The sequence below is a fragment of the Labrus mixtus genome, chromosome 9 (assembly GCF_963584025.1).
Source record: "Labrus mixtus chromosome 9, fLabMix1.1, whole genome shotgun sequence".
Taxonomy (NCBI): Eukaryota; Metazoa; Chordata; class Actinopteri; order Labriformes; family Labridae; genus Labrus; species Labrus mixtus.
Window position 1 is genome coordinate 23,719,177 of NC_083620.1, and position 22,978 is coordinate 23,742,154.

General features: G+C 39.6%; 1 protein-coding gene across 4 annotated transcripts; it reads left to right on the top strand.

Moving 5' to 3' along the window:
• The first annotated feature begins 13,983 nt into the window (after positions 1-13,983).
• On the top strand, positions 13,984-22,792 carry spartb (spartin b). Of its 4 annotated transcripts, none has more exons than XR_009674197.1 (9): positions 13,985-14,240; positions 14,547-15,400; positions 18,178-18,375; positions 19,715-19,871; positions 19,953-20,147; positions 20,241-20,399; positions 20,506-20,596; positions 21,552-22,636; positions 22,673-22,792. XR_009674197.1 is itself a non-coding variant. In XM_061047001.1 (8 exons), the coding sequence occupies exons 2-8, from the start codon at positions 14,552-14,554 to the stop codon at positions 20,838-20,840; spliced, it is 1,710 nt and encodes a 569-aa protein (XP_060902984.1). In that variant the 5' UTR covers positions 13,984-14,240; positions 14,547-14,551; the 3' UTR covers positions 20,841-21,695. The 4 variants fall into 4 exon arrangements, 2 of the variants coding, with proteins under 2 accessions (XP_060902984.1, XP_060902983.1); XR_009674198.1 differs by lacking the exon at positions 13,985-14,240 and adding an exon at positions 14,302-14,386; XM_061047001.1 differs by lacking the exon at positions 22,673-22,792 and having other exon boundaries at positions 13,984-14,240; positions 20,780-21,695.
• Positions 22,793-22,978: the final 186 nt, after the last annotated feature.

Genomic DNA, 22,978 nt, shown 5'->3' on the forward strand with positions numbered 1-22,978 from the left:
TTAGTCATATTTCATCATAAACACATGAAGAGATAAACTGTTATTTGACAATATATAGAAGGTAGTTTATAGATCTTTAATCAGGAACCTTATTGCTTGAAGCAACAGTAACAAACCTTTCCCACTTGAAACAGTATTTTCAAGAGTCAATTCAATAGCACAATAACTTCTCCGCTGAGAATGGTGTCTCTCCCATGTCCACAGTATGGCTCGATCTCTGGCAGCAGGCTGAGAGTCATCTAGCGAGAAGTGCGTACGGCTCTACAGCACTAGTTCACACACAAGCATTCAATTATGAAAAGAAGCCAGTTAGCCGGTCAAGTTGCACCAAACTGAATTCCTCCATACTGTTGCTTTAAATGAGACAATTCACATCTGGACACAGTCGTTGTTCCAAAAAGAAATGTGATGTCAGAAGCTTCCTTGCCAATAAGGTCTCTTATCTCTAATTAATACATGTAGAGCTGACATGCTTCATTTCTGAATGCATGCTATATCCAAGTCAAAAGGAAGATTAAGTCTGCACACCAGAAGCTGCTCCAATTCACATTTAATGAATTGTATCACCACATGTGATGTTTCGGCCCCTAGCCTTTTAATCAGACAAGATCAAGGGAGGAGACACACCTCCATATGTTATGGCCAAGCACAGATGTTACATTTGAATCTTGTAAGTATATGTTAATTGTCATCTTATATAATTCTTAGATCCTAAAAAAAAATCACTTTAACTCAAGTTATAGAAAAGTACAGGAGCAAAAAGCATCATTCCATCAGAGGTTTGAAAGTTTGCAAATTTGAAGTCCTGCATGGGGAGGGTCATATGACAGCTGACTGAACCTAATTCAGGATGCATAAATATATATTGTACAATGATGACGTTTGAGGTTCTTAATGATGAGTATTTTGTAATTTGTTGTGGGTTGGAAATCAAATCTGTTTGACCATAAATATTGAGTATTTTTTTTACATGAAAAACTGTCGAAGCAAATGGCATGCTCATCTTGCTGCAAAAGGGTTGAATACATTCTGCAGTAAAGCAGGCAATATTTTATACATTTACAACATGTCTGAGAATTGAGAAAACATCTGGCAGAGGGTTCAATTGCTTTTCCATTTGGCTTCAGATTTCCTACACTGTACTCAGCAGTGATCTCCCGATTACCAAGTCATTTACAAGATCTCAGATATCACCAACAGTGGTATCCAATTTCACTTGACTTAGCATGACTCATTACCAGACAGCTGTTTGCTTATCCTAACAGAAAGTGACAACTCCCAGTCAGCAAAACAATCACCAAAAACATATAAACACAAGTTTTCTAAACTTGAATGAATCACCTCCTTTGTGCATCAATATGTGGCTTTTAAACAAAATGACATGTCTTACAGATTTAGAGAATTCATTTAGCTCATGAAATGTGTGTTTGTATCAAGAAACAGGCAGACAAACTGCCAAAAAGAAGGCTTTTTTAGACAGGACAGATGAAGAGAGACAAGAAATGCATGGAGGAGAGAGCAGGGGGATGACATGCAGCAAAGGGCAAAGGTCAGATTCAAAACCCACGGTCACTGTGACAAGAACTGCAGCCTCTGTACATGCATCTGGTTCCCCTTGACTGCACCTTTACTGCAGGATCAGCCTCCTAACAGTCAAAGTCTGTGAACGTTAAACTGTTGAAGAGCTACCTGCCAATTTCTGTATTGCTTTTATTAATACATTTAATTGAACTGAACCAGTTTCACCAATGCAAATACATCAGCTTTCTATCTAATCTCCAACATGTAGTACATAGTTTACATTTAAAAGTAAAGTAAGGAATGATGAATAGTATGATGTGTACCTCATCTAACCTACAGCGGTAGGACTTGTAGTTCAGGAAATGCTCCAATCTGTTTTTTTAATTGGCCTAAGTCAATCATATGAATAACTATTTGGCCCAGTGATGTGCATATCTGTCAGTGCTGTGGATGCAGCTGTGTGAGAGTGCCTAGTCATCTCTCACACAACATTGAGTCTAAAGAGTTGACGTGTTCCTGGCGTGGTTGCTGTTTACTTCGATAAGTTTTGCCTGCAGTGGCATCATGTACTATGCCATGATAAACTAATATCTGCCCTAAGCTAGATGAGCACGACTGAGCTTATTATTATTATTACCCTAGCAGTAAAGACATTTGAAATGTACTCTACTGAAGCGAACATAAATCAACATCCTCCTACTGAGTTTTGAGTGACAGTTTGAGGTCAGGTCACCTTGTATGACTGCAGAACCTCAACTCACCTGAGTGGATAGGGCGACTTCACTACCCATATGTGTCAGACCCTTATTATTTGCTTAAATGTTAATGAAGAACTTGTTTGACTTTTTTTTTTACCTAAAAATAAATGTCATAAAAGCACCTGCATCTGTTTTAGTGTCACACTGTACTGACAAACACTCAAACAAGTATCATTAACACGTCTGTGATTCCAGAAATGATGAAATGCACAAGATAAGATAAGATATAAGATAAGATAAAATAATGATTTATTGATCCCCAGGGGTGAAATCCGGGCGTTGCAGCAATACAAGACAAGTAGCAACCAGGTAGTACAAAAAATAAAAACAGAATAGATAAATAAAAATAAAATAAGAGGTATATGGATGAAAAAAAAAATATATAGGATTTGAATTTTGAGTAGTTAATTTCAATAATACCTAGGAGGACCAAAGTGTTTGGATCCAGGTTTTACCATTATGAGGTTTCAATGACAGGCTTAATGATGGTCTTATTCAAGATTTCACTTTCTGGCCTCCTTCTGTTTCCAATCTCAAATCCGCTGTGAGGGATTTTTTCTTTCACAAGACATAAGTAAAGCTCACTGTCCATCATCACACTGCACCATTTTCACAAACAGTCAGGTCTTTTCTAAAAGGTGAAGGATACTCACTTTAGTTATGAGAGGACCATTATAAAGTTTAATATGACTTACCACTAAGTAAGGGAATGTGTTATTGACATGTTTGATTAAGATCTATAGAGCAAAGCGGCTGTATTTTTCCATCTCTGATGCAGACTACAGAAGTTACATAATCCATCATTCTCTGACAGACTGCCAGGAACAGTTGCCAAAAAAGCCTAATAAATAATGTTGTCTATATTCAAATCTGAAAATGTATGTTTTGGTAAGGGCTTTATATCTATTAACTTTCAGCGTGGCTTCTTGTAAAGTGTATTTATTTGAAATTTTTCTACTTCTATACCCAAATGTATTAATTAAGCAAACAAATCACATTTCTATTTGTAAATTAAAGACACTACCCAAATAACTTCAAAATGATAATCATTATTATTATTATTATTATTATTATTATTAAAACCAGTCATTCGAGAGACGTCTCATCTTGAATCCAAACCAGTCAGACTTTAAATCTTTTCTGACTGTTTCCACTCATGAATACGAAGATGTTACATCATATTTTGGCAGCTAGAAGGATGCATGAGAAGAAGATTATAGTTTCATCCCCTGGATGAACTGAATCTAAAAGAACAAAGTTCACATAGTGGTTTTGATAAGAACCTGTCAATAAAGATTCAGTGAACATTGTGCACTCACAATCAGGCATTAAACAGCAAATCTGGAATAGTGAATTAGGCACATATCGGGAGTGAAGTAGATAGTATAGTACATGTAGAACAAGGTGTAAAATCCTTAAAAATGTGAGGGGGACAGTCACACAAAAGCATGTCAGATAACTATGGGGTCTAGAACAACAGACACTTCCTAATGAAAAACTGACAGATAATCAATCAACCTTGTAGACATTTGCCACGAAAACCTTTTAAAGAACAAAGTAAATAATCAATACCTGATTCAACAGTGTAATAATCAGCAGCTGCTTCCCAATAAAAATGATATCAGTGACAAAATACGAAATATTAATGTGGCTCAAGTTTAGATTTTTATGATAGAAGCAATGACAAGCACATGTGGATTAGATAGATAGATAGATAGATAGATAGATAGATAGATAGATAGATAGATAGATAGATAGATAAGTCTCTCTCTGCATCATTTAGGCATGTTTGATGAGCTCCCTCATTATGTCTATCCATCATCTGTTCAGCTCTGAAGGACCTGTTGTTGTGTAGCTCTTCATCAAACAACAGTAAAAACATGTCCCTCAAACAGAGAAAAACAACACGGACATTAGTAGTATTATTAAGTTAAATAGTTGACATGGTACAAATGTTCAGTTTTTATAAAAGGTCTTCACCTCTTGATGGATATTGATATTACGATCACTTTGGCTCCACAACTCAAACTCATTCTTCTCTATTTTATTTTTGTCAAGGTTTTTCTTCATCTTAACCGTGGAGACCAATAACATGTTTGACCAATAGCAGCTGCAGTTAGTTTTTTTTTTCATTTAAATTCCATGGCTCGTTCAAGGCACAAGAGGAACCAACAGTATGCAACTTCCCGGAAAAAATTGTCCAGTGGACAGAGAAGATTTGGTGATATTTGACGTTTGTGAAATGCTAGTGCGTTACATTATCTCAAAGTTTTGCCAAATATGAGAATTGCAATATGAGTGGAAGCTCATTACTGACAAAACATCCATCTTATAGTGAGTTTTAAAGCAGTTCATCTGAGCATACTGAAGGCTATACGGTGGTACATTTGACCTGGTGGCTTGTATGAATTATAACTCGGCAGCAGGCAGCTCCTGTGGGCCAATGAAGCACATGTGAGAATAAAATGTTCAATAAATCCTCCTTTAAAGCAAATCATTTAACATCTTTTATTAGCTGGGCCAACCCAAACACTCTTGAGCCCTGGCTCTCACTATAAGGGCTTTAACTCTTTCAGAACCTGTCAACACCTTAAATGAGAAAGAGTTCTGATAATTTGTTGAGTTTATAAAGTTAGTCATTCTGTCAGCTAATGGTAATTTTATAGGTAATTACTTATTTTGCCTTTTCATTATTTACTGCTGCTGGCCTTTGTGAATCTTTGTCGGTTTCAACATCCAAACAAGTTGAACAGCTGCAAAATGTTTTTCCGCGCAATGTCCAAGTGCTTTTCCAAGAAGAATGCGCTCACTTTCCTCAGAGTTTAGAAAGTGGAGTATGACAGTAAAGTGCGCATCGTGCTTTTCTCTAGAGCACCATCCTCCTGCATTGTCAGATTTATTGGACAATGGTGTCACAACACACTTCATTTTTACTGGATATTAACTTGAGCACTCTTGGCTTAAGTCACAATTACAAAATGTAATATTATTGGGGGAAGTGAAATACTGTTTTAATTGGACAGTGCAACCAGCAGACCTTTGAGCGGGTTTGGCTTCACTTGTGTTTTTATGACTCAACCTTTGTGGAAAACAGCCAGACGTTTTTTCCACTGTGCCAAAGGAGGACAAGCATCAGAGCGTTCAAGTGTGTACAGTATCCAACTGGTGTAAATGTATCCGTCAGTGATGTAACTGCCCCAGAATATAATTCACCACAACTTTTACCTTTTTGGCAACACATCTTGTATTTCAAGGCCATGAACGTATCATTGTTAATGGTTTAGGAAGTGAGTAAAATAAAGTAGGTTAAAGACACCCCAAGATACTCATATTAAAGTCAAGAATAAATCTAGAGTAGAGCCAAAGTTTAAATATTCATGTTTACATCTTGTTATATTAAGCAGAGATTTTGGTTAGATGTAATACAAAGGCTAATGTTAACTGTAGGTATGTTGTAGAACTCCAGTCTCCTGCATTCGATTCAGATCCATGCCGACCTTCACATCCTTTTTGCCGCCTTTCTTTATACATGGCACAAAACTTCCTACAAAGTTGGCACAACGTGTACATTTTGATGTGCAGAACCATCCCATGAAGACGTAAATCTTCAGAGTTCTTGCCTGACTCTTTCTGCTATAAACACATCTGTGTAATGTCTTGTGTGGTTTTGCAGCACAGTCAGAGATATCGACCTGAGCGATGAAACCAGTGTTTTCTCGCCTGAGTTTAGAGACTAAATGTTTTAGACTGAAATCCCCCATTAAAGCTGGGCACATGTTAGAAAAACAAGTTTCAGGAAGGGATAAAACTATCAAATTGCACTGTGGGAAATGCAGGATTGTGGATGGTTCGGTTGGAGCTTGGGTTGAAGAATGAGATAATTCTTCCTATCACGCTGCATTAACTCTGACCGATCTGTGTCTTTAATGTGTGTTTGTCTGTGCGTCCTTCAAGTAAATGGTTGCCAATGTTTCCTCTTACGTTAGTTATCTAATTATTTATTCTGTGGCTTAAACTGGTTATGAACCACTTTTTGTGGTTACGGCTTTTCAGTGGAAGTTCGGTGTTTTTCACAGTAGCACTGCATCACATTTGATTTATGAACACAGAGGCACAAAAGGAGCGAAGGAGACTTTGAGTTATGTCACCTCAGGGAATAATGTTGAACACTATCCAGTGCATGTGAGTTCATACTTTAGCTATTAGTGTTCGTATTCACAGTGTAATCATTGTTCGTTATAGTCTTCAGTAGGAGGTCTGTTGGTGCTGCCGGTCAGAGGAGTTTAAAAGCAATATTTCACTCTTTTCCCTTCAAGATCAGTTCCAGTGGCCAACAAACTCCCCTTTCCCCTTTCCAGCACTTTCTGGGAGTCATGAGCCACGTAGACGGGATTCCCTCAGCTTTCAGGGTCCAGATTTCCAGTCTGCAGTTTCCTCTCTGTCCAGCCAGTGGATGTGTGACGGTCTGAGATTTGACTAAGTGATTTCTTAAATCTGCAGGGAGAGGGAGTTTACAAAAAATGACAACAGCATTCTTAGGAAGCCAGCAAACTGAATCATTAATTGTAGTTTAACAGAACAAGACATTTTGGTTAGACTAAAAAAGATTGTGTAAAAAAAAAAAAAAAAAAAAAAAAAAAAAGGTCTGTCCTCATTTACCCCCTTGACTATAGCGAGTCATCATAACATATGCACGTTGTCAAGCGTGATTAAACCCACAGAATGCTCCACAGAAACAAGATCCATCATGCACCAGTACAGGAAAATGTGCATGAAAGGATGCACATGATAGTTTGAATTATCCATGTGATGTAATGGGAAAGTCCATGAAAAGTTGTGAGCTGGAAATTCATATTATACCCATCAGAGGAAGCGTGAATTGAATTTGAGAAGTTCAAACGACGTTAAAAAAAACGTCCCCTTCAGACTTGTTCAACCATGTATATAAAATTTGATATTTTTCTTTTTTTTACAAAAGCTTAACCGCTTGATAAAAAATCACTAAGGAGTGTATTCTGTGAATGTTCTCTGGAATCTTTAAGTTTGCACAGCAGCACACTTGTGTGTTTGCATGTTAGATTGTGATTAGCTGCCAAACAAAACCCTGCTCGTATGTACATGCCTTAAACTTGAACTCAAGGTTACAACAGAGAAACTTTCCCCCTTCGGCTACATCAATTGAAAAACAGCCTGCTGGTGTTAAACTGTGCACATACATCATTCTGCACAGCAAAGGTCAGACATTCACACGGAACAGAAATTAACTAAATACACTAATAATAAATACTGTTTGCATTTTTGGAACACATTCTGTCTACCACATACTAAATCACATCACCTTGACACAAGGTCCTGACATGTTATTCATACATCATTGCTCAGGATATATTACTTTTTCAGATGTCTTGAGTCTGAACTGATTGTTTCAGTTTGAGGCTTGACAAAAAAAAAAAAACATAATATAGCAGAGCCACACCTAAACGCAGCTGATGAATTCCTCTATCTGTGCTGGCATGCTGAACACTTCTCCATTTTCCACCCTCGGAAATTTGGCCAGGACTCCTCTGGTTCATGATGTGTTGAGACAAGCGGTGACACTGGCACTGTACTGCAAAGGCTTCTTACATCCATTGTGGGTTATGTTACACAAGTGAATAAATGAAGTTACTTTGTGTGACTATTTTTTATATGATATCCATCTAGTGAAACAAACAGGAGCTTACTTTGGGGATGCTGTCTTCATCCTGACGAGTTTTATTGTCCTGGCATTGTGTTTGATCCCGTTGTCTCTCCTTGCCAGTGAATTATGTTGCAAATATTTAATTCTAAGCTATTTCATGACTATGAATCACGAGACACCATATGCATTTCTCAACACTCACTTTATTAACCTGGTTGTTATTGGAATAACAGGATCTTCCCTCTGTTAGGTATGTTTCTCTCAGAGGAAAACTTGGACTGAACTTCCTTTACTTCAGTCATTATTTCTTCTGCTCTACCCGTGTCTCTCAATTCTCCAATCCTGCCCTATCTTTACTTCCATAGTGTTCACTACAGATGTTCACCACAGATGCGAGATGTTTCTTATTTTTCTGTCTCTTAGATGTGCTGTTGGCTGTCTTGATGTTGATGTAGCAGACCCAATCTGTTTGGCCGTCCTCCCACAATTTCCTGCCAATGATATTTTACTGTCATGGGAGAACGGACCAATGATGTTTGCATGTGTCTCTGAAACTTCGATTGCTGGCTTTGTCATTACTGTGGCTCATCTACGTGATGCTCTTCAAATATGGTCTGTGACTTTGGGTTCACACGCAAACAACGAGAACAGTTAGCGAGCTGCATTTGACCTGGCGTGACTTCTACTCCTAAATTTGGTTCATGAAGATCAGCAGATCAGCCGTGACTACAAAGCAAAACCTGACAAAGACAGAACTTCACTCAGAAGCCCACCTTGTTGAGTAACAAAGATAATACTTGTAATCAGGGAACTTTGTAGTTTCAGAATTCAAATGTGGTTAGAAACTAGCTGCAAGCACAGCAATTACACCCGTCTGTGTTTGTACAGAACACTTTCTGGCATGAGAGTGCACAATAGGTACATCAAAATGAGTATTTGTGGTTCTCTTCTTCAGTGAAATCTTATCTCAATTTCATGTAGATACAATAAGACTCCGGCTAAATCACTTAATGTGCTTTAAGCCTGGGAGAAATCCATAACCACAACAACTCTGCTCACTAGTTCAGCCATGCTCAGCCAAAGTCTCTCTTTAATATGTTTAATGTGATTACGGAACAAGGAGCAACTGGGAGCAAGCCGAAAATTAAGACATTGGATTTGGGATTTTTACAGAGAGAAATGTCTGAACTCTAAAGTCCAGGCCAACAACCTCCCTGAGTTGAAGTTTATGAGGAACATAGTTTAGTGAGCATGATGTCAGTTCTCTCCGTTATTTCTCCTGAGGTGAAATGCTCATGCATGCAGTGCTGTCAGGTTGCTGGAATGACTTCCTGTAGCCTCTAGTAAAACTAATAACGTTTAAAACCAGAGTGATTTATTAAAGAAACTTTTTTTTACGAAGAGCATGCTCTTAGAGGTTTACCTCTACGTTTCACTCAATCACTCCTAATATAAGACTGTTTCAGATTAGTCCTAACCCACTCCATATCTAGCACACTTTAAAGCAAACACAGCGGTTAAACTGAGGACAAAAGGTTTTTTCCAGATCTCAGAGCCTTGTTTCACCTTGAGAGCGATCGCTCCAGACTCTGCAGCTTCTTGGAGACAGAAGACAACAGCAGGATCTCTCTGATCATAAATCACAGGGAAAGGAAAGGTTTATAGGGACTCTGATCCAGCCCCGTTTTCTTCATCCACCATTAGAAAGAAACTTTCTCTTGAATCAGCCTGCTGGAACCCATGAGGATGTCAACCGAGAACACCGAAAATGTGTTAAAAAAGGGAAGAGGATTGGCACATTTACACCTAAATCGGACTATTTCACTGCCCTCCCAATATCTAGAGGACACGCTCACAAACCAGGCTCACAACAGTTACTAAAATGATTACACAGGTGAAGCTTCGAATCACAGCAGAGTAGAAAATATATATAATCATACCCTCGTAATATGAAGGTAAGCTACCACTCTAAAAGATGCTTAACCTGAGGCAACCCAAAAGAGCCGAGCCCTGCCTGCCACAGTCCCTGGCACAGGTTCCTGCAGTTACTTTTGAGTTTGTAATTATCTTATCATCACCAAACTTATTAAGCTAACAATTTATGGGATTTTCTTTTATACCAGATTCAATTCTCGAGAATCTGGAAACCCAGCGTGTGGTGCCTGAAGGTGATACTTGCTGTAACCTGTGTACTAATGCTGCACTGTGGAGACAATAACTAAACATATTACAATCCTCAGCGGACCATTGGAGGGAAACTGCGACTTCACTTTTGGAAGTTATATAGGATAGGAACTGCATTATATCATATGGGTTGTATTATAAGGCCTGCATGAGAGAAATGTGTTTGTGTCATAAAACTAAAAAACCATGGGACGGAGGACACAGCTGCCCGGGTTTTAGTCATCTTTGTTTTTTAAAGTCTCAATAGGAAAATAAAGACAACATTATGTTCAACACCAGTATTCATTTGAGTCATGTGTCACCTGTGTGGATTATTTCCTCTCTTGAATACATTCCATTTTTCTGGCTATGATATAGTTTGACCTGTTTCCCTTTATTAAATCTGTTTTTGCTGGTACATTTTATTGTTTTAATTCAGTTGTTGATGGAACATTTGCAGCTGGTGACAGCTGGATTGTTCTCTATTTTAAACATCTGTACATGGAATCATTCATCCACTTAAGGCAGTGCAGACATGGCTTCCCTTTCATGATAAAAGCTTGCACAAGGCATCATGAATAATTGAATACTGGCAACATAAGTGACCACTGCAGATGATGTAAAGTCTAAAGGAAAAACAACATTTTCATTTGACAAAGTAAAGCTCTCAGTAGCACGTGTTGTCAGAAATGCATTCATGGTACAAACAACACACACACATAAAGGCACAGACGTCGGATCTGCAGGATTTGTGGGTTTTGTTTTTAGTTTTATGTGATTCCGGCAGAAAAAAAGTCAAAATGTGGTGAACTATTTGCATCTACAAGAGTGTCACCTATGTTGTGTGAAGTGAATGACTTTGTCCTACAGCTACAGGCTGAAAAGGCTGGTTTACAAACTAACTCATCTTCAGCTCCTGCTGCATGTTTCAAATGCATACCAGACAAAGAGATAAATCAGTAGGTGACATCATCATCAATCACTTTGTCCACCTCGCTCTCATAAACATGGGCCGTCACATACTTACATTATTTAAGTTAGGGAACATATATGGACTTTCATGTCTGACACTAAGTCAAGTTGAGTATCGAGCAGCACATAAAAACAGCAATCAATTATTTCTATGATTGTATCCATACATGAAATATTAAATTCTGGCATTAAAAAAAAAAAAACATTAAATTGTGTGACATATGGGACTACTCATTAAATGTTATGGCATGTTTTGATGTGCTCAGTGATTAAACTGAAGACGGGCAGTCTAGGAAAATAAGAGGTTAGAAAAAGGGGAAACTGGGGCACAACAGTTTTATGATTCTGTTTTCTTATGTGGGGAAATGAACATTATTCAAGCTTAAAGCAGTCATTGAGAGGAGATCAGAAATATCTGTACAAATCAGCAGTACAGGGCTGAATATTGACAACAGGCTCATGTCAGGTCTCATCAAATTCCTCCATAAATAAACTATAAAGATTATCAGATATTTAATGACATGAGTGTGTAAAAATAATGCTGATGAATCAAAAAGGAAACTTTATATTGACTAAAAGCAGCTTAGTGAATTTAAATGACTGAAATAGCAGAGCATCTGTGAAACCAATTAAGCATTTTGGATTTTATTTATTTAGCATCTTTTCCTTTTTTCACCACGCATGTGCATATCATTGAAATGTGTTGGCTGAGTTATCATCCCTCATTAATCATCGTGTTATTCTTCCTTTCAACGAGGATTGAACCAGTCAAATCTGCTGATTCTGTGCCTTGGCTACTGGCAGGCTGTTTTTGGATAAATTAAATCGTAATGTGGCTTCTCTGTGTGTGGCAGCTGTTGATGGAGAACAACAACAACAGAGCAATAACAAAGACAAACAAAATGCATAAAGAAGCAGAGTGTACGTTTTTTACAGTAACACACAGAACCGTTCGGCTCATCATGCTCTCTGCAAAAATGCTGAAATCTCCATTATTATTCTGATGTCGTCTTGACAACAGCCACGAGTCTCCAATATAAAAAATATTAAAAAATTCAAGCCTGCAGTGGAACAAACGTCATACATGCTGCTCAAGTTACAACTTTCAAATAATATAGACAGAAGGAAACAGTTCATGTACAACTTCCTTATTTAGCTTCAACAGGCAAAATAATCAACAATATGGAAAAATGCAATATTGTCCTATACCCAATACATGTTGCTTTGTCCATGTAGGACAAGAAGAACAAGACAAGGACAACAGAGTATCTTGTTCAAGTATGATTCAGATATTTTTCACTGAGCTGCATAATACACCAGATCATTTGTACATGCATGGAAAACATGTTTAATGGGGTTAAAGTATTACCATTACTGTAACAGTGTATTAGTGTATTGACTGTATATTTATTCAAAAGACAATTATCATTAAAAAAGAGTTTCTTCACCTCAACTCAAATTGTAATAATACACACAGGACTTCAAATATCACTGTGTATAAGCGGGTTAAACAGAACATGAACATGAGCTATAACTCCAGTGTATCAGCTCCACATGTGTTCAGAGCGTGTCCAGTCTGGTCCCAGTGCGTTCTCTGGGGGATGTATGCTGGAAATCTGTCAGACTGCTGATGGGACTAATGTTTATCACATGCCTTTCTGACAGTGACTATTTGGATTTGTGCAAAAAACTGGCGGCAGTCAGAGCAATAAAACTGTGAAATGAAAGATGGTAAAAGAGCAACTTCCAGTTAATTATGCTTGTGGATTTGTACTGCTGACTTTTAATGACTGTTGCCTTTTCCATTTAATGCCCATATGTGGAAAGAAAGAGAATTTAATGGTCATTAGTGGCGCATTTATACTAAGCTGTAGACCTAATCCTTTCCATTCTTGGACCAAAGGCCTAAATTATAAGGGTTATAAAAAGTTCTGATGAACTTGAACCCACAACAGTATAAATACAACTCTGTCTGTTTCCACTACCATTTCTCATCTAGTCTTTCCATTTCAGATATGATTTAGCGCCCTCTGCTGGTTATATTCTCACCTTTCACCTTTTAAAACTCATCTGTATGCAATATAAAGTAAACATGGAAATCAACGAGTTAAGCTTGATTAAAAAAATAATTATATTGATTATTTATAAATTTATTGATTATTCCATAGTTTTTTTTTAACGTACATTTGACAGAATATATAGGCCAATAAATGTTTTTATTTGAAAGATTTCGCCTATTTGTTCGTACTGTGGCAGTCACTTTAACATTAAAAAACAAAAAAAATATATGCAATTATATTTTTAAAGCACTTTGTATTAACTATAACATACACAAACTTTAAATAACTGCATTTAAAACAGGATTTACGATGTTCTTCTATTTTTATTTTTTTTACAATCTTTTAGGATCACTATGATATATAAATAATATTTCCTCAATATTATTTACTACAGATGAAATAATCGGAGTGGAGCTGTTTTAAATTTAAGCCAAATCGTTTTTTACGTTTCTTTCGAAATCATTCAATTTAGTCACTATATTTTGAAAGTACACGCAGGAAGTGAACGTATGTCATAACTTCCGCATTAATCTTACCTTGACTAATTTGTATTACTTGTAGTTTCTTTTTGTGACCACAAGAGTGCGGCAATCATGATTCTGACTTAAGCCATCTGTACAGTCTGTAGTTGAGCATGAGCGTCGACCGCCCCCCAGTGGCCACAGTGTGAACTGCAACCTCGTAAAGACACATCAAGCCAGCGCATACACGGTCGAGGAAGCACTGCCACTTCCTGCCACTCCTTCAAAAATAAAACTAAAATGGAGTCATAGCGCACACGCTTACTTTACCATGTAACGACTTCAACTTTTGCTTTGAAAAGGTCGACACTTTTGTAATCTGGGGCAGCATCACTACTCAACATGAGGGAGTCGTGCAAGGTCCAGTAATCCACAGACCAACAATTCATCCGTTATCTGAGGGAGGGTCTTGTGATTGAAGTCAAACGGAAGGAGGATCTGTTTTGTAAGGATTGCTACAAGTTAGCTCACTGGCTAAAGTAAACAGGCTCTTCAGCGGAGTTTTAACCATTTTAACAGACTTGTTTTGGTGTCAGATAATCCAACGGAGCAACACAAAAGCACAGTGAGTAACGTTGCGTCGTTCAAGTGTTTGTAATTGTGTCTGTTTTTTATAGAAAGTGAGATGTAGTTGTGGTCAAGGTGAGCTATGGGGTGTGAGGTGAAGTGCGCAGTAAAATGAAAGCAGACTAACCTGTAGCTTTAAGAAAGGTAGAGTATTATTACCTTACTCAATGGGCTTACTTTTAGGCTTTTAGGATCTGTCTTTGCCTTTTTAGTATTGCTGTATAAGTGTGGGTGGTTTGACTGGATGTAGCTGATTGTAAATAGAGATTTATTGTACTTGTTGTTTTTTTTTTGTTTTTTTCAGAGGGGATGGAGAAAGCTAAACAAGATGCCTTTGACAACGCCAGACTTCAGGTGATTAAAGATGGCTACGAGAGGGCCTTCGAGTGCATCAATCTGGGCCTCACAGCAGACGAAGCCGGAGACAAGGCGCAGGCCCTGGAGCTCTACAAGCAGGGCAGGCAGCACCTGGTCAGGGCCATCAGCGTGCCTTCACAGGGAGAGGAGTGTCAGGGCGGCTCCTGGGAATCAGCCAGACAGATGAAGCAGAAGATGCAGGAGACGCTGGACAACATCACCACCCGCCTGGCTATACTGGAGACCAGCTCTGACCTCGAGTCGCCACCTACACTGAGCAGTGTGTCCCTCCTGGGTGCTATGGACCGTCCATCTGAAGGCCTGTACCCAACACTGCCCGCCAAACAGAAACCAGGGAGGCCAGCCCCACCAAAGCTACTTCCTGCGAGTGGCCCAGCTGCTGCAGGAGGAGGAGAACCTGCAGGCAGCAGCAGCAGCAGCAGCAGCGAGGCTCTTCCTCTCTCTCCCAGCAGACAGCCTGCGGCTCCAGCCGAACAGCCTCCTGCTTACTCTCCACAGGCGGCCGACGGCCACCTCTCCATCTCGTACGGGACGGAATCGGGGGAAATGTCAGTGGTGGGGGAGGAGTTCTACAGTCGCACGTCCAACTCCACGCCATCTCTGCAGAGTGTGGGCGAGGAAGGAGAGGAGCTCGTGTACATCCCTCACGGCGTGCAGATATTCTTTGTCACACCTGAAGGGCAGGTGAGCGCCCCATCCTACCCGGGCTACCTGCGGCTGGTGAAGTTCACAAGTGATCACTCTGACAGAATGCCAAACCGACCACCGGCGTTTTTGCAGGTATGGGTATATATAAAATATAAATACTACTTCCACCAGCACGCTCAAACACCCTGGTACAAAGAAAGGACTAGATAAGCCAGCCGCCGCGTCTACATGATGCAACAAGTGAAGTGTCACCAGTCGTTCTTGTGCCCTTTCACCTGTTTCTCTAAGACGATTGCTGGCTTAATGAAGACTTCTTTAACTGTGAGTCATCAGCAGGAGGAGATAGGCTTGTTTATTATCTCTAATGCACGCCTTATGGACATGATCACGTGATCAGTTGTTTAGTCAGTGCCCTAATCCTATTGGCTTTCCCGAACATGTCGCCATCCTCCTGGGAAGTCCCAAATCAGGATCATCACTGGGCCAAAATGTTGGCAGCGATTTTAAAAACCTCAGTCACGAGCTTCTGGACTTTCACCTCATTCTTTTACAGAAGTGAAAACACATTTTGAAGCTGTGCTGCAATGAATCCCACACTTATTGAGGTTTAGCATGAGCAGCAGCAGCTGTCGTTGTTGAAAAAACAGTCAATAGGATATTTACAAGGATATAAACCCAGAACAAAACAATCAGCTCATTGTCACCACTCAACCAGGAAACCACTCGATAAACTAGGAAATGTGAATCATATTTTTGACTCTTGAGCTAGGTTAACGGTCTGCCAGCTGAAGTTTGAAATGTTTTGCTTTTGTAAACCTTGAAAATGAGCGAAGGCAGCGAAAGGTTGTTTGACAATATTTTACACAACGGGGAGTCGAGTCCTTCCCAAGTTTTGTTTTTCGCAGTTTACATCCGCGTCACCGTGAAACAAGTAACCTGTCCTTTTCTTCTTGCTCACACACACCGGCTGCACAGATGAGTCCGAGATGCTCCCCAGGCATTCGAGTTGTTCTGCCTCGGCGTAATTAAGTTAATGAAAATCACGGAGACAAAGTCAAACACTGCTGCTTTGTACACACACACACAGCAGCAGCAGCAGGCCTTTGAACCACTGCGTTGCTTAGTGAATGTTGACGTTACATGTGAACAGCACAGCGAGTGATGAGAACGAGGACGTAGAATCGTGCGAGCTTGCATATTACCAAAGACTTAATCAGTATTGAATCTTATTAATTGTGTTGTATTTCGTTCTCTGTTTGCTCTGCTGTCTCTTCTCGTACGTTTGGATCACGGGATGAAATCTGACTCCTCATTGGGGAGTTTCCCAGGTGCCATTGCCAGTGGGTGACATCAGTGATTCACCAGCGCTCGTAATGATCTAAACCCTGCTTACACTGTTCTGGCCTGTAATCCTGTTAGCCACGCTGCAGTCAGAGGGAGACAGTGTCCTCTGGTTTGTCTCCTTTCAGACCGATCACTGTGGCGCTCCAGACAGAGCCAACGTGAGACACGCAAAGCCCGCCAGTCTGTGGTTATATTTGAACACATGTTTCTATAGTACTCTGTTATGAGACCAAATACAGAGCTGAGATAGACCATCTCACAACTGGTGTTCTGATCATTCTGGTGATAATAATAATAATAATAATAATAATACATTTTATTTATAAGCGCTTTTAAAAACTCAGAGACACTGTACAATAGTTAAAACATAAAGAACAGCACAGTAAGGACAGACTAACGGACAAGATAACAACAATAAAGATAACAACAATAAAGGTAAACAACAGAAAAAACATTAAAAGCTTGTTTAAAGAGGTGAGTTTTGATCAGTGATTTGAAAGTAGGAGGGTTGGTGTTGAATGTGTGTGGGGAGTGAGTTCCAGAGGGAGGGGGCAGCTATGGAGAAGGCTCTGTCCACCCCATAATACCTTGATTTAAATAAATAAAATGTACAGGAGCAGTAAGTATTTGGGCACATTTATTGACAACAAACTGACAGGAAATGTCATCAACCTTTTATTCAAGTTCTCGGAGAGATCATTGAGGGCGACCCTCATTTGCAATGATGCCGAGAAAACATAAATGACAAACAAAATGAGTTCAACAAAAATGAGTTAAAGCTACCCCAGAAAATAAACTAAATAAAAGAACAATAAAATATATAAACTAAAAGCTTGAAATGACTACAATGATGTGAACACATTTGCAAAGGCTGAACATCGCCTGTGTTCTTTGATGAAACTTAGAAGTCTTTTTTTTTTTTTTTAAAGATTTATTTTTTGGCATTTTGTGCCTTTTATTGGAGAGATAGGACAGTGGATAGAGTTGGAAATCAGGAAGAGAGAGAGTGGGGAATGACATGCAGAATAGGAGCCACAGGTCGGGTTTGAACCTGGGCCGCCCGCTTGGAGGACGACAGCCTCCATATATGGGGCGCGCGCACTAACCTCTGCGCCACCTGCGCCCAAAACGCAGAAGTCTTAAAGTTGACAGTACAATGTTGAAATAGTTTTAGAGAAGCTTTTTTGTTGGACAGGAGCATTGTCTGAACACAATAAGAGCAAACTGGACACGGTTGTTAAACTAGGCAGCAAGATAACTGGGAAACATGTGTGTGTTATTTCTTACCTGACAGACCAGTACACACTGAATTCAGCCAACACGATTAAAGCAGACCCTCAGCACCCTGTTTGGTCTGAGTATGAACTCTTGCCATGCACAAAGGCAGTGCATGGCAAATTCCCAGAGGGGCAATTCATTCATTCATTCATTCAATGTGAGAATTTTTCTCTCTTGTCCCCAGTTTTGGTATCAAACACATCATCCCTACACTCACAGTATAACTATTTACTGTCCTGTTTTTCAGCTGTTTAGATTTTCTAATCTTGTGTTTTGCTTCCTGTCAGGTGTGTGACTGGATCTACCCTCTTATGGCCATGCAGTCTCCTGTGTTGCTGTGTAACACTGGTGTGTTCATGTTTCCTGACATGATGGCTCCGGCTCCAGGATATTATGTCGGGGTGGTGTTGTCCTCGGAGCTGCCTGCTGCAGACAGAGAGTTGTTCCAGGACCTGCTGTCCCAGATGACAGATCTCAGGGTTCAGGTCAGTGTCGCTGAGCGGTCGGATCTGCCACCGCACAAAACAAGTTGTTTGACAATTCTTGATGCCCTTTTGCAAACTTGGACTATAAAGTATATTTCCAATTCTAACACATCATCTGTAACTGAAGAGCATTCGTTCCTCGTTGTTTTTCTCACTGATCAAATGTTTAGAAGAAAAATATTCTGAAGTGATTTTCTGCTGTTTCACATTTAATTGGTTTTCATTACACAAGTGGTGAAACAAGTCGCCGAAGAATCGTTTCGCAACGCTTTGTGGCAAATCGTCTTGTGCCAGTGGAAGGCACAGGGAGTTATTTTTGGAAAATGAAACAGAGGTTGGAGCGTTCTGCTGGGAAGTCATTGAGACATGTGAAAGTGGATGCATTTTTATCTCAATACTCTTTGAAAGATGAGATCCCACTTGTCATTGTAATTGTTTGATAGCTGTTAATGTTGACTTTACAAGTGATGGGTGGGAGGATACACACGCCTTTTAACACCTTTTTGTAGATTTGTCTTCACACATAAATATTTTTTTTTTGCTAATAAATCCTGTTTTGAATTTCAGTCAAAATGTCCGACCACCATAAGAAGCACACCAAATGTTGCAAATGGTAGCTTGAGAGTTCACTGCAGTATTCTGCAAGGGCAAGGGAAACCCCGCAGATATTAAATTAGCCCCTTACATGAAAAAGATCTTAGCGGCTGCTTATTCAGTGCTTTGAGGCGGCAGACTTTGAGGATAACAAACTTTTTCAATGTTTTCGCCCTGGCATGAAACTCGTACTCCTGCTTACTTCTGAGCTGGCACGCTTCTCCCAGTTGCCCCTGCCTCAGCATTGTGGGGATTAGAGGAAGGCAGGTGAGCAGAATTAATCAGATATAATGCTCTTATCTGCAGCAGTTCGCACAGCCTTTATGCTTTAGCTGAAACACAAGTGCCAGTTCATTCGTGATGGAGGTGGAGACGCGGGCTCAGATCGATGCCTAACAAGGTCACTTCTCATGTAAGCAGTCAGGCTAGTTCTTCACTCTGATGGACCTCGATCAGCAAGTAGCCACTTCTGTGTTTGGATTTTGGGGGCTAGTAGAAGTTTTTGTATTTTTTTTTTCTTTCCGGAAGACAAAGGGAGGAGTTTGTTTGTGACAAGCAGCACATTGTAACAAGAAGCTCGGAATAACAAGAGAAGCTATTGTGCGAATTGAGAGGTTACTTTGAGACAAGCATTTGAAAGGCGACGTGTACAGCTCGCCCATAGCAGCCAACAAGTTGTCCAGAACTTAAAGGCCATCTTGTGTCTGTATTTTTCAGTAGCTAACCAATGTGTCTATATGACCAGGCTCCAGATGAAGCTGCAGACACCATCAATCTCAGTCAGAAGGTGTCTGTCGCTGCACCCGAGGAGGCTGCACCCGAGGAGGCTGCACCAGCAGCAACAGAGGACGAGAAGTCTCTGCCGGAGTGGAGCGAAAAGGTGGCAAATGGCATCCTGACAGGTGAGGTCAGGTTGTGTTAATTTGTTGATTAGACGTTAGGAAAGACAAGAGACTCAATGAGTTGTCCTTTTGTACCCTCAGGGGCGTCCTGGCTAAGCTGGGGCCTGGTGAAAGGAGCCGAGTTTACAGGCAAGGCCATCCATAAAGGAGCGTCTAAACTCCGAGAGCACATCACCCCAGAGGACACGCCCACCAACGTCAGCCCCACTGTCACCAAAGGCCTCCATGTTGCCAAGCAAGCGACGGGAGGAGCTGTCAGAGTCAGCCAGTTTTTAGGTGACTACGTCATCCCGAGTCAGCGTGTTTTACTGACCTTGAGTAGTTATTTGGCAGTGGACCTTTAATTTTTGTAATGCTGTGTTGCTGCAGTGGATGGGGTGTGTACGGTCGCTGGCTGTGTGGGTCGAGAGTTGGCTCCACATGTGAAAAAACATGGAGGAAAGCTGATCCCAGAGTCTATGAAGAAAGACAAGGACGGGCGTTCCAACATAGATGGAGCAATGGTCGTGGCGGCCAGTGGAGTGCAAGGTAAAGTTCTTTTCTATTATTTGTGGGGGTTTTTTTATCTTAAAGACTTTGTTCAGAAGAGAAGTGCCAAAATGTGCCTAACTTTGTATTTTCTGAACTTAACAAGGATTCGCCACCATGTGGACTGGTTTGGAGATAGCAGCGAAGAACATCACTACGAGTGTAGCATCAGAGACGGTCTCCACCGTAAAGCATAAGTAAGTCTTCTCCTCTTCTCTTTTTTTTGATCACTGTCACTCGCTTTAATATAAAGCAACAAAAGTGTGCTCAACACTGCTTGTTCACCAGGTGTTAAATGTAATATGTGACCAATGACTCACTATGGCATTACACATTGAAAACCAAATGTGCACTCACTTCCTTTTCAATTTGCTTTTCAGATTTAGGGGTCTACAAAACGTCTTTGACCCACCTAATGAGAAGAAGTGTAATCATTCCTAATTAGTCACAGCTATTCAACTCTTGAGCTACTAATCACAAGCATGACATTGAATGAATTGGCTCGCGCACAAAGCACTCTAATGTAATCTATTCTGTGCAGATTCACCGCCCCTCCCCTCTGCTGCCAATCACATGCTGGAGCTGCCTTTTACATTTTTCTTCTTCAAATGTTTCTGATTGTTCAAGATGAGTTAACTCTCTGTCCTGCCAGATTTTAAAGTCTTCCTTTATTCAATGAATAGGTGCAACATGTTCCAATAGCTCCCAAAATACAGTAGATTAAAGTTTTAGATGGGGTGGGTTATGCACTATTATGCACACTCAGCGAATATATATCTGCCACCCATACGTGTTGTGTGTCTAGTTTCTATCTTCAAGTAACTTTAACAACATTCCCATCCGGCAATCGTATCATTAGATGATGTTCAATATTAATATACATTGATATTGTGGAAAAAGATTTATATATACACCATAATAAGCGATTATATGTGTATTGCCCACCCAGTGGAATATCATCACTATAACAATTCTGGCAGTCAGAGGTTTTCTAATTTATTTTCGCACAATTGCATGGGTGACATTTTAAGTTCACAAAGAGCATGGCATCTTTAAAATCTTTGCACTGCATATTAATTCTCCCCAAATCCTCTGTTTCTCACCCCCTCCTCTCTCTCTCTGACCTCTCACCCGATCTGACTTCTGATGAAGATATGGATCAGCGGCAGGACAAGCCACAGACCACGCAGTCAATTCTGCCATTAACGTCGGTATCACTGCATTCAATGTTGACAACCTTGGGATCAAAGCTATGGTGAAAAAGACTGGCAAACAAACGGCTAAAGCCATTTTGGAAGACTACAAGATTCAAGATCATCCTGAGAACGAGAAGCAGGTGGAGAAATCTGAAAAGTAGCCATCTGTGTTCCCTGCCTACTCCCTCAGCAACGCCTTAAAGCATCATTTGTATTCTTCTACCAAATACTACTTTGTTTATTATTAATTATTTATGAAGATGTGCTCTATATTCACAAGATAACTACTGTTATATATATATATCTTATAGTTTCATACACCTTTGAAGCACCTTAATCATTATTTATAATAAGAGAAATGGATCCAGGTGAATGAAAACAGCTTTATTTTACTAATCCAAATGAAGCCTTTAATTTCAGATATCAGGTACATTGATCTATGTTGATACTCTTTAACATTCAGGTAGAAGACACCAATAGAACTGTGGTTTTTATACTAAGGAAGCTTTGATTTTTAATGGCGAGACACTGGACGTGTTTCCTAATCTTTATGAAGCTTCTATGTGTTTGAGTTTTCCCTGTGAGAGTAAGTGCAATTGATATATTTTAAACAAGTTGTTAAATAACATCTGCAGTTTCTGCAGATAGAAGAGATAAAAAGAAGCATCTAACTTGCCGCTGTAGTGACCTAAATCACGTCTCCTCTGCTGCTGACTGCCTCAGAATATATAAGGTTAACCAAAGTGTTTTTTAAAGGAGCTGCACAACAAAACTGACGTCTCCAGTTTGTAATGTTTTTTAGTGAGACCTTTAATATATAACTTTAAAGCTTCTGTCTCTGAAGTCTAAAACTGATTGTCTTATAGTGGGCAGACTAAATCATTTCAGTTGTTTTTCTGAATATCTTTAAAACGTTAACAAGTATTTCAAATTCAATTCTAGATATTCATATTTCTATGTAAGGTCAAGACGTTTCAAAAGAGTGAATTCTGAAGTGTGATGCATTCTGTTTTATAACCCAGCTAGTGTCTTTATTTTTTTGTCTAATAAGGTTTTTCTTTTAACTCAGTCTTTAAGACTTCATCAGTTAAATGTAATTTTATTATGGCAAACACTGGATTCAAGCAGAGAGATCATAATTTGAATAATTTAATAAAATGAAAACAAATAAATGTCTTGCTTTTGAAGAATTTACAATCCACTGCTGTTTTTTTTGTGTCCGTGAAGGCTTTTATTTTGAAAATTCGGTAATGATCTGTTAGCGTTTTACCTCCACCTAGTGGCTGTTTATGTAATACTTTTCTACTCATTTTTATTATAAATAGAAACACTAATGTTGTGTAGTACATATGTTTTAGTAAATTACGGGAATTAATAATAGAG

Coding starts and splice junctions, on each gene's coding strand:
- spartb (XM_061047000.1), top strand. CDS start 14,552: ATGGAGAAAGCTAAACAAGATGCCTTTGACAACGCCAGACTTCAGGTG. Junction 19,872..19,952: donor GGCAAATGGCATCCTGACAG/GTGAGGTCAGGT, acceptor TTGTACCCTCAG/GGGCGTCCTGGCTAAGCTGG. Junction 20,148..20,240: donor CAGAGTCAGCCAGTTTTTAG/GTGACTACGTCA, acceptor GTGTTGCTGCAG/TGGATGGGGTGTGTACGGTC.